General features: G+C 47.9%; 1 protein-coding gene across 1 annotated transcript in view; it reads right to left on the reverse strand.

The window, feature by feature from the left end:
- Positions 1 to 2624: 2624 nt before the first annotated feature.
- Positions 2625 to 12051, reverse strand: part of N4bp1 (NEDD4 binding protein 1) — a 55630-nt gene continuing 46203 nt past the window's right edge. Inside the window, exons 5-7 of the mRNA XM_004664838.2 lie at positions 10192 to 10299; positions 8543 to 8650; positions 2625 to 6681 (exon numbers count right to left, since the gene is read on the reverse strand). Coding sequence (XP_004664895.2) covers positions 6327 to 6681; positions 8543 to 8650; positions 10192 to 10299 — 571 coding nt within the window. The 3' untranslated portion in view covers positions 2625 to 6326. The remainder of the gene's footprint in view (positions 6682 to 8542; positions 8651 to 10191; positions 10300 to 12051) is intronic.

The raw sequence follows: 12051 nt of genomic DNA on the forward strand, positions 1-12051 counted from the left end.
TAAAATCTTAGCTTGACCCAGGGGCCAGACAGATGGCCAACTAGTGTGGTCCTTCTTCTGGAAGGCCTGAATTCTCTGCTAGGAGCAGCGGAGGGGAGGTTGGACCTGCTTAGGCCTGACCCCAGACAGGGTTTCAGACTGAGTGGCCAAGCAGTGCTCCCTGAAGACTGAGAGGGCCTGCTGCGGTGTAGAGCCCTGTGACATGCTGCTAAAGGCCAAGCAGGACCTAGCAGGCGTGGTGATCTGAGCCCTTTGGGTCTCATTTCTGTCCTGGCTTCCCTGACCAATCCCACCCTGCCCAGCTGTTTCCTCAGAAACTTGGCCCTGGTACCAGGAGTCAAGAGGATGGAAACTGAGCCACTTCCAGTTTTCCAAGAACAACAGAGTTGGGGTGGTGGCTCATGCCTGTGATCCTGGCACTTGAGAGGCTGAGGCAGGAGGATGACTGTGAATGCAAGGGCAGCCCGGGCCACAAAGTGAGACCCTGTCTTAAACAACAAAATGTGCTCTTGGTCCCCTCCCCCAGCAGAACACTGTCGGACATGACCCTTGGCAAGAACACTGGGAGACAACCCCTACCTCAACCTACCTTCCCTGCAATCAGATAGCCGAGCCTCTGTCACAGACCTCCCACTTAAATACCACCCAGGCTGCCAAGTCACTCCAGGGGAGCTTGGCCTTTTGGGGGAAGTATAAGGGACTTGGGGAGTTCAAATTCTGAACCCTGGATGGTTAGTTTTGACAACTCCCGTTACTGGGCTTTTTTCTTTTTCTTTCTTTCTTTCTTTCTTTCTTTTTTTTTTTTTTGGTTTTTTGAGGTAGGGTCTCCCTCTATCCCAAGCTGACCTGGAATTCACTGCCTCAGGGTGGCCCTGAACTCACTGTGATCCTTACTTCTGTCTCTGGAGTGCTGGGATTAAAGGTGTGTGCCACCATGCCGGACATTACTGGGTACCTCAGTTTCCTCCTCTACCAACAGCAGCTAATGACCCCAACCCTGAAGCACTGCTGAAGACAAAAATGTGTTGTGACTTCTGGCCCTGATCAGCACCAGCTTTGGGGTTTTCATTCTCAGCTCCCTGGGCATTACCCACAGGCCTCTTCCAAACAAGGGCACTGAGGGACTCCCCTGGGAGTCAGCCCATTTTTTTTTAAGGAACAGACTTTTCTAGGCCACAGCTGGGTTGACCATCAGCAGCTGTTGAAATGCTGAAGAAATTGTACGCACTGACCTGGGTGCCCAGTAAGGACGAAGACCCTGGAGGTTTGTGTCTGGGTTTTGGTATTTATGTGAGGTAACCTGTGCAGATGGTGAGCAGAGCATCCGCAGGGCTCTGACCAGGACCATGTGGGACAGTCGTAATGGTTTGTCAGGAATGCCACGGATGTCTTGTGGGTTGTGGTGGTTTGATTCAGGTGCTCTCCATAAACATAGGTGTTCTGAATGCTAGGTTCCCAGCTGATGGAGATTTGGGAATTGGAGCCTCTTGGAGACAGTGTACTGTTGGGGGTGGGCTTATGGGTGTTATAGCCAGTGTCCCCATGCTAGTTAGTGTTTGGCACACTCTCCTGTCACTATTGTCCATCTTGATGTTGGCCAGGGGGTGATGTCCACCCTCTGCTCATGCCATCATCTTCTCTGCCATCATGGAGCTTCCCCTCGAGTCCTTAAGCCAAAACATTTTTTCTCCACAAGCTGCTTTTGGTCAGGTGTTTTCTGGCAGCAATGCGAACCTGACTGCAACATGGGTATTAACATACTCTTTTGCTTTAGGTGACCCCCCCCACCCACCAGGTAGGCTCTCTCTCTAGCCAAGGCTGACCTAGAATTTACTATTACACTGCCCTTGAACTCAGTGATCCCCTACCTCTGCTTCTGGAGTGCTGTGATTAAAGGCTAGCGCCGCCATGCCCAGGATAACACACTTTTTCTTCGGAGCCCCCTTGAGGCAGGAAGCATGATCTTATGTCTATTTTACAGATAGGAAAACTGATGTGAGTAGAATGTCACACTTCAGATGAATCCAGCTGGTCCCTGCCCACCTGTAATTACAGGGAACTGAGGGCAGCCTGGACAGGAAGCAGAGGCAGGGGAACACAGCAGGAGCAAGCTCTTGGCTCCATGGCAGGGGCAGAGCTCTGGACAGGCAGGGCACACAAGCCATTGGGCTGACACCACCGTCTGAGTGGGCGCCCTTCTCTGGTGTGCTCCTTGCATTAAGTCTTGGGAGCTTCATAAACATGGCGTAAGTTGCCATGCCTTGCTAAGGACAGCAGTGTGCTTCGAAGTAGACACTTGATTTAAGGGGTTAAGCCAACATGAGCCAGCTTAGCAGCAAGGGAAGCTTGTGGGAATACTGGAGGACTTGGTGACATCTGAGAAAGGGCTGGAGGTCATAATTCAGCTCTAGGAGTTTCTCATTCATGTTTCTTTTACTCAGAGCTGTGGGCTACCACCCCAGAACTCCAAGGCTGGCTGGCTGGCGTGGCTTGGTGTGCATTGGCCCACACCTCAGCCTGAGGCCCAACAAAACCTAGGAAATGGGTCTCTGAAAGGTTGATTACTAAAGGTCCTCCCGGGCTCTGCTGCCAGATGCCACAGTCAAGAAAGCACCATCCTCCAGTTCACTTGAACAGACATTTATTGAGCACCTACTAAGCGCAAGGCACTGTGCTAGGTGCCTCAGTTGACAGAATGAACACAGTCCCTGCCCACGAGGAGCTCACAGTCTAGAGGGAGGCATGACACAGTACACAAGAGGCTGCAGTGACACCAGCCAGAGTGGCAAGTGCCACAAGCAAGACACCAAGTGCTGTGGGGCCACAGAATGCCACAGGGATATTTCTGGTCAGAGCATTGGGCGAGGGCACAGAGGACTCAGGACTGGGTCTTGGAGGAGAGGACATCTAGGAGGACCACATTTCTAACAGGAAAGAAGGATGGGCACAGGCAGGGATCTATGAGAAACTGAAGTCTATGTGGCTGGAACCACCCAACCACCCTAGCAAGTATGGCCATGGGGTGACAGCCATGGATAGTAGGCTCAGGGGGTCTAAACTTGATGCTCAGGTTGTACCCACAAATGATCCCAGGAGGCGACCCTAAAATGGGCTTCTAAAAGATAAATCTGGAGCCTTTGGAGTCAGGAAGGGAGAGGCAACCAATGCCATGTGAGGCTTTGAAAATAACTAGTGGGTACTAATAAGCCAAGGGCTGAGGGTAGACGTAGGGGCCCTCCCAGGAGTGAGTAGAGGAGGCACAACAGTTACAGGCTAAGGTTCCAGGGAGTCAGGACCCTACAAGGACAGGGACGGGATTAGTTTGGCCCCACAAAGGGGACTGTGGGACTAAGGAAGAAAGATGACCCATAAGGTGAGTGCAGTCTCTCAAAACGGGCCCTGGACCAACCGGGAGCCATCGCAGTGCGAAAGTGGAAGCCTGCAAGCTTTCCCCAGAGCACTGAATCCACACTTCAAAGTGAGGCCTGGTAATCTTCGAGTCTCAAGTACAGCCTACAGATTGAGAATCATTTGTTAAGAGCGTATGAAGGCCTTCAGGGAGGGGAAGGGAATGCTGAGCATCTCGAAGGGAAAACAACGGAACACTACGACAACACCCAGGCAGTGCCAGTGACTTCCTAGACTACTGCTGCACGGTGGGCAAAAGCCAAGTCTGCAAACTGGGGAGCAGGGTGGAAGCTGGAGGAGAGTATTAGCAACAGAAGGACATGGTTCCAGGGAATTTTATTCAGGTTATTCAATGGACAGGAGCAGAGGTACATAGGGAGCAACGGGGAGGTAGACGATGAAGGTGAGCAGTGTGGCTGACACAAGTGAGAGCTCAGAGGAGACGGCTCCGGACGCTAGGGCAGAGGAGGGTGGGGGGTGGGTCAGTACTGAAGAAAGGTGAAGCTGGAGATTCCCAAAGGAAAGCCATACTTCAGAGGTGTGGCGGGCAAGCTGGGACCCAAGACAAGCCTAGTGAGGTGGGCCCAGGGTTTGCAGCAGCTGTCAGCCAGAGGGTCTGGGTTACTTGGCAGGGGCAGAGAGGATGGTGGAGACCCCGGAGTCCTCCTTTATGACTCACAAGTCTGCATATACACAACACTACCTCACCTTGCACCACGCCCCAGCCATTCGGCTGAGCCAACAATGCGGGCCCTGCCCCACCCAGGATGGCTGCAGCACCTTCTAAACGCTCTTACTAGTGGCCTCCAGGTTCTCAAACACAGGCTGGCAGATCAGACAAGCCTTTTCCTCCCAGAGATGACAGCCTGGGCCCAAGAAACAATACAGGCTGGGAATCCATCCGCTCCACTAGTTACTTCTCTTCATTTAGACCACCTCTGTGAGAATCGGACACCTTGCCTGTTGGAAGTGGTGCCAGTTGGTTCTCCCCCTCCACCACCTGACATGAATGTAAAGACACAGGGAAGGCAGAGGCACACCACCCAGAATCCACTGCTACACCCCCAAGGGTGCTCACTGTGGAGACTCTGAGGGATGGAGGTCCAGCATGCACAGACATCAAGCGGCACAGAGCCTGGGGTAAGGCAGTGTCTGAGAACAAGTAATGACTCTGTTTCGTGGGCTTTAGAGGCCAAACTTCACTGGACATGATAGATTTCAGAAAGGATTGAGAATTATGTTTAAACAGAATTAACGCCTTTCTGTTCTCCCACTTAATCTTCCTAAATGAAGGGACAGGGGACAGGTTTTCTCTCAGAAGCAATACTAAGAACACACGAACTTACACAGTAACTCAAAGGTTAATTTCAAATGGCTTCCAGAACCTAGAAAATTTATGCTCTTTCCAGCATCAGTGGAAGGAAGGGCACACTTCATGGTCTCACCTGACTCAGATGACTGGTAACACCCATCTCTAAAGCTGGTGCTTGGGTGACAGGCTCTCCTTAAGCCTTTGTTTTTGACTTGCACAGCTGGCAGGTATGCAGCCTTCATCAGAGCAACAGCTGACAGTGCACTGTAGGCATCTGGGAGAGAACATGGCTGCAGAGCAGGCATGGCCACCCGGAAGGTTCTGGATTCATCTAAGTGATGCTTGCCCCTGCAACATGGAAAATAAACCAACACCAAGTCCTCAACCAGGATTTGGTGGGGGCCAGAAGACAGCCATGATCCACAGGGCAGAAGTGTAACTGACTGTCTGGCTGAGGGATGGCACAGGCAGAAAATACAAAGCCCTTTGGAGGTCCAGATGAGGTCAAGATGCTAAGAATTACCAGGGAAAGAATTTCACAGACACAAAATTGCAGCAACACTGAGAAGAGAGCACAGACAATATACTGGAATAGACAACACAGGAAAAGCTACTTAAGAGACCAATAGAGAGAAAAATCAGGAAAACAGAGGGGCTTTGGGACCCCCTACAAAAGCTACTACTGCTATTTATTGGCTTGGGTCTTCCTTGAGAATAGAAACTTTTTGGCAAAGCTGTACAAACACCACACAGGGGAGGGGCATCTCCCATCCTTGTAGGTTGTGGCCACAGTAATGAGGCTCCCTATCAGTCCTCACACTCTGTCTAGCCTTCTGAGGTGGCAATGTGGCTGTGGAGTCCAGGGCAGGTGCATGTGTTACAGTATGAGACCAGAAGCCCAACTGGACAGGAAGCACCCTCAGCCCTACTTCCCTCTTCGCCCCGTGGACGGGGAAGAAGTACAGGAGCATGGGAGCCCTAACACTGCTTGTTCCACTCTTCTGAGCCCAGGGTACCTGTCAGTGACAACCGCCAGGCACTAAGTGCCATCTAGTGGCTCCAGGTGTCCACTCTCACAGTGGCCTGAAGAGACCCCCACAGTAGCAGATCAGCCCAACTCCAGAGAAGGTGAGGAGGGAGAGTACTCCATGTAGGGGGTGGGGCAGATTCACCTCAAGAAAATATACTTTAAGAGGTCCTGCTTTCTTTAAGAAAGCAATTTTTTAAAAATTTTATTTAGAAAGGCTACCATATCCATTTGTCATTATCTTTAGCTTTAAGGAAAATAGTTTAAAAAACATAAAAATGTAAATACACTCAAGAATAACTGCTATTCAACAGTTCTGAAGAGGCAAAAATGTACTTTTCTTTTACAGAAAATGTTAAATCTGTAATAGCAGCATAATTCATACATATATATAAAGCTGGCTTTGAAAACCCAGGTATTTGTATGTATGCACAAAACATCTTTCTTCCCCCTCCTGCCCTATACAGCACAAGACTCACAGCGGGAAGCAGTTACTTCACATTGCAGTACTTCCCGTGGCACACGGCCAGCAGCTATGTCACCAGCTGGCCCTCCTGGCAAAGCTTCTCGGCGCAGCCTTCAGTCCAACACCAGAGCCGAGAGGGCATTCAGGTCTTTCATGTACGGATGGGCCACCAGGATCTGGTTGATCTTCAGTCTCTGCTCGGCTTCAGGGAAGATCTTCAACAGCGCCTCCCGCAGCTCACTGGTTTCTGCAGAGGACCTCTGTGCTGGCACAGGCAGGTTCTGCTGCATACCAGAAAGGGTATTCAGGGTTGAGAAGTGGGGCTGCTGAGGAAACCAGGGGCTTGGAGGGGATCCTTGAATCCGGGGTGCAGGCTGGTGGCTGGAGCTGGCTGCCTGGATGCTGGGGCTCCTGAAGCCAGGATCAAATGTGTCCATATTTGGCATATTGAGCATCGGCTGCATGTCTCTGTGGGTGAAGTGAGCCATGGTAAGTGGGTGAGGTTAGTGAAAAACCCTCATTCAGTGTGTGTGGCTGACACTGATGCAGTCCCTGGTCTCTGATGTTCAGGCGTCAGCCTGCCCTGGGGGTTGGGGCATGAGCCCCCACAAAGTGGACTCTTAGTACTCACTCTACGCACATCAGGACAGAGAATGAGCACCTCTTCAGCTGCCATTTCCCTCCCAGCTCTGCTGTCTTGAGGACTGACCTCACCACCTATTTTGCCTATTTCAAAGATAGGAGGCATAGTACCCTGTTTTTCTGGAGACTGTGATTCTGGTCAGGGCCAACAGACAGGATCGGGAATGGGCAGGCCCCCACCAACAACTGAGGTCTGTGGAAGGCACAGGTGCCCATGTGGTGTATGCACAATACAGGAGGACATTAGCACTTCTACCAACTCAGAAACAGGGCTGGCTGAACAGTATTCCCAACTTCACAAGCTAAAAGCCTACAAAGCTCAATTCAACTTACAAGCCTTCCCTGTGTGAGGGATGTGATGGTGACTTATCGGCTGCCAGGGGAACAGAGTGGAGGAGGCAGAGATCTTCCTTCTGCTATGTTTAACTGGGGCCTCAGCGTAGCATGGAGCTTGCACACAGGCCTCAGGGGCCTAGTGAAGATTTCTAAGGTAAGATGTGAGATGGACTAGCACACAGCAGGTGCTGGAAATGGCTGTCATCTTCCTCGTGTGGGCAGAAGCATGTTTGGGAACCAAGCCCTCAGTTGTGTAATAAAACCCAAAGGCTCAAAGAGAAATGAATTACAAGACCAGGAAGCTGAAATTTGCTGGTCTCTGTTGAACATGTATGTGAACTAAACCCACCACCAAGCGCTGCAGGCTTAGGAAATGGCCCTCAAAAGGCTCATGTTACAAATGACCGATTAGCAACAAAGTGCCACCTCCTTGAAAACTGGAAGACTGTTCTCTGCTCCCTTTGTAAATCTGCCAGGAGATCCACAGCAGTATAACTTACTGTGGTTTCCAAACAGAAAGGTCTGTTCTAGGGTTAGCATGCAGGAAGGTGTGGTCAACGGTATTACCTGAATTCAGAGTAATACAGAGATACCCCACTAGAAATAGACAACCACTGCTTCCCTCAACTATCAAGTCAGTGTCAATATGCAGCGTAAGTTTCTCTACTCAGTAATAGTGAAAAGAAACTCTCCCAGGAAGTGACTCCCCACCAGGGGGTTAACATAATAAAACATATTCAAAACAAATGACTTGAGAAAAGACATTTGCACACACAGTGAACCTAGGTGGCATTGACTAACAAGTGATAAGCAGTTTGGAAAATCTGCTTCTTCTGAGAACCTCAAGAAGGTTTGGATATCCACCCCCTTCTAGGGTTAAAGTGAAAAGGAACTACACATGGAGTTGTCCTGTAGCCCCAATGTTCAGAAGGCAAAGGCAGAAATTTAAGAGAAAACTTATCTCAGAAAAAGGGGGGAGGAGTCAGGTGTGGTAGTGGTGCACACCTTTAATTCCAGCAATTGGGAGGCAGAGGTAGAAGGATCGCCATGAGTTCGAGGCCACCCTGAGACTACATAGTAAATTCCAGGTCAGCCTGAGCTAGAGTGAGACCCTACCTCAAAAAAACCAAAAAAAGAAAAAAGAAACACCAGGCATAGCGGCACATTCCTTTAATCACTAGCACTTGGGAGGCAGAGGTAGGACGATTGCCTGAGACCACATAGTGAATTCCAGGTTACCCTGAGCTAGAGTGAGACTCTACCTCGGAAAACCAAAGGGGAAAATAAAAGGGGGCGGGGGAAGGGGGAGAAGGACAGAAGGCCCAGCATTTAGTGAGAAATAAATTCATACCTAAGAAAGACCTCCTTCCGAAGAAATTCTTGTAGCCCAGGTCCGCTTCTTCCCAGAGGATCATCAGGAACCATAAATATATCACCCACGAATGTATACTGAAGCAACCTACAACACAGAAAATGTATAATGCTGGCAATACAGTAATTCTTCATAGCTGCTGGACCTGAAAAGTGTCTCATATGAGCCACCCCATTCCTAAGTGATGGTCATGCCTATAAATCCTAAGACTGCTAACTGCCTTTAGGGGAAGAAACCTCACATCCAAGTTCAGCCATTTTAACTTCTGTTTCAGACACAAACAAGTGCAAGAAATTTTTATCAGTTGGCCCACACATCTCATCAAGCTCTTCCGATCTTTCTCTAAACTTTTCCTACTTCTCTTGACAGTCAGTTCCTTTATCTACTGAATAAAAAAACATGATTAACGACATCCCTAAGATTCAACAGGTTTGTAACAAAAAATTTTAATTAGGAATTAAATTTTAATTTTTAATTAAATTTTAATTAGGAATTAGGAAAGATGTATCCATAAGAAACCTCCTAAAAATAGAGGTCACTTAAAAAAACCCCAATATTCCATATACACAGACCATATTTATCAAGTGCAGGGTGGGTCTACGAATAGCTCAATGGAAAAGCACTTGCCTGGCATGCCTGAGGCCCCGAGTTCAGTCCCAGCAACCACGCAAAAATTAAAAAGCCTAGTGCCTGTGTTTGTTGTCCCCATCATGGTTTCTACTTTGTCTATTCTGAAAGCAGCAGCTAGCTTGAGTGTCACTGCAGTTAAAGCTTCCATAAATGCACAGATTAGTGTCTATACACACTGACAACACATGTCTGAGAAATTTATGGCTCATACTGTGCTGAGCAGGTCAAAGATCAATTCTCAGTTCAGCCATTACCACTAGCTTTTAAATGACATGTGGGTCAAAATACATGAAACGCTTCAATCTCACTTGAGTGCCTGCAGCAAAGCTTTCTAAAATCTCATACAGATTAAGCAAAGTACAAATGCTCAGCAAGGGATAGCTGCGAAACTTGAGAAAAATGTTTAGACATGCTAGTTATGTGCTACTAAGCATGTTGCACCTCCTTAGGCACAATCACTTCATACATAACTTCTGCCTCACATGGCAGCACTCTTGCTCACGTGTGAAGTAACTGCTGAGATGAGGAAGCGTCTCTGGGGTACTTGTGGCAGGTAGTGTCCACTGTCCTTCAGGCAGTTCTCAGCTGCTAGACACAGTCACAGCATGATCACATGTAGAGTGCATGCTGAACAGTTAACTTTGCTTTAGATGACATCTAAGCATGCTTTTAATACAAATAATAAATGATGGCTTTAAAATGAAAAGCATCAGGTACTAAAAGTAGATGTATGCTCCTCATAAGCCTAAGCATTAGGCAAACTGCATCCAGCATGTTGCTTTTGGTCCTAGCATCCCGCTGGAATCACAGTATTCCAAAGCTGGGACCCCCGATGTCACCAGATCCAACTGTGCACTGCACCCAGCAGAGCCACCCATCCCACTGTACAGCACACTCTTGCAGGGCCAAGGTGCACAAAAGACTGAGAAAAAGTAAACAAAATCAAGAAGCAAGCAACAACAGAAAACTTCCAAGCAGAACAAAGAAGAAAATATTACCTTTTTGTAATAATTTCTCGCCAAGAGACTGACTCAGTCACAAATTCTCTGAAGTTATCATTTGTTACAATAATACCACCAGTTTTGTCCGCTAAGTGTAGTAGAAACCTATAAGAGAGTTCAAAATGAGCAAGCAGCATGCCTGGCTTAGAGAAGCTGTGCTATAAGGAAAGCGAAGGACTTCCTCTTCATAAGAAAATTACCAAAGAAGCTGAGCAAGGTGGCGTACACCTTTAATCTCAGTACTCAGGAGGCAGAGGTAGGGGGATCATTGTTGAGTTCAAGGCCACCCTGAGACTACATTGTGAATTCCAGGTCAGCCTGAGCTAGAGTAAGACATCTACCATGAAATATCAGAAAAAGGAAGAAAAGAAAATTACCAAAGAGTTTAACCAAGGCTGGACAGCACAAATTAAGGCCCCTGTCAACTGAAGATCAGCCAGAAATAAGCAACCCTGAAATTATTAGTGATTATAAAACAATTATTTTTCATAGAATCTAGGTTGTAAAAAAAAAACAATTTAGCTATAATCTCCAGATTTTTCTAGAAAGGGTCTGTCAATAAATAGTACAGAACGAGCTCCAAGTGACAAGCCTGTGAAACCACCATTCCTCTTGGTTGCTCAGCTACGGTATCTGGTAGCTGTAGTCAACTTTGCAAATTTTGTTTTTAAACACATAGGCTCATTATTTTCTGCTTTGCTTTATGAAGAAATGGATAGAAGAACTGCTATTCTGTTTGGCCTAAATCTATTCAAAGCTCTGCAATGGCTTTTCCTGAGCTCACTAGCTCAACTACCTTTTTACTACTCCACTCCCACCACTACAGGGCTAAGAATTTTTCTCCCAAGACAGCTTCCCAGCACTTCTCTCTCACACAGGCTCCTGCCCTACAGGCTGCCCTCGTTCAGCTCTTTGCACACTGTCCTTTCACAGTGCTTGTTTCACTCAATCCAGCTGTCTCTTTCCAGCCCGGTGCAGGCAAGGAGCTGTCACAAGCCTGTTCAGTGAGTGATATCTGCTATGGTCTCAAGTCACCTAATCTACAGGACTATTTGCTAGCTTGAGTCACAACCTCATCTTTGTTTGAAGGGGTGTGGGAATACGGTGCAAGTACAGGGGAGGAAAGGACAAGTAGTACTGAGCCTGACAGATTCTACACTGGTTATTAGTCACCTGATAGCACCAGGAAAGCGTCTGAACAACTATACACTATTGGTAAGTCTGGAAGAAAATCCTTATCCCACGTATCCCTGCGTCTTCTGTAACACTCATGGGAGAAGGTGCACTGGTACACATCCCTAGGACCTCTGCATGATGGACATGGGCAGAGAGTGCTTAGGAAAGTGTTTAGGGAAAAAAAGGGGGGCGTATGGATGAAATCTTTGGGTCTCAGATGCACTAGCACTGGCCAAAAATTAGACCAGAAACAGGTAGGCAACACTGAACAACTACTCTCCATGTTTTTTTTTCTCCTTGAGACAACAGTCTGGCTATGTCATCCAGGTAGGCTACTCCTGGGCTCAATCCATCCTCCCACCTCACCCTCTCAACAAGCTGGGACAATACGTACACATCATGCCACTGCTAAAAATCACTCTTGAAGCTCCAAACTAACAGAAGACATTGCTTATGCATCAAACACAACCAATAAACCCACAAAAAATTGCCTTTTCTCATTGCACACATTTTACTAAAATAAAAAAAATTCAGTACCTTCCCTTCCTTTGTGATATTCCTAAATTCTTAGGTAGACTGCATGTCTTAGGGATCATGATATTAAAAATTGAGTCAAGCAGGTGCCTTTAGTGTGCGCCTGTGAGTAGGCAGGTAAGTGGCTGGCTTCCCACCCCACTCCAC

Source organism: Jaculus jaculus, chromosome 1 (genome assembly GCF_020740685.1).
Source record: "Jaculus jaculus isolate mJacJac1 chromosome 1, mJacJac1.mat.Y.cur, whole genome shotgun sequence".
Lineage (NCBI taxonomy): Eukaryota > Metazoa > Chordata > Mammalia > Rodentia > Dipodidae > Jaculus > Jaculus jaculus.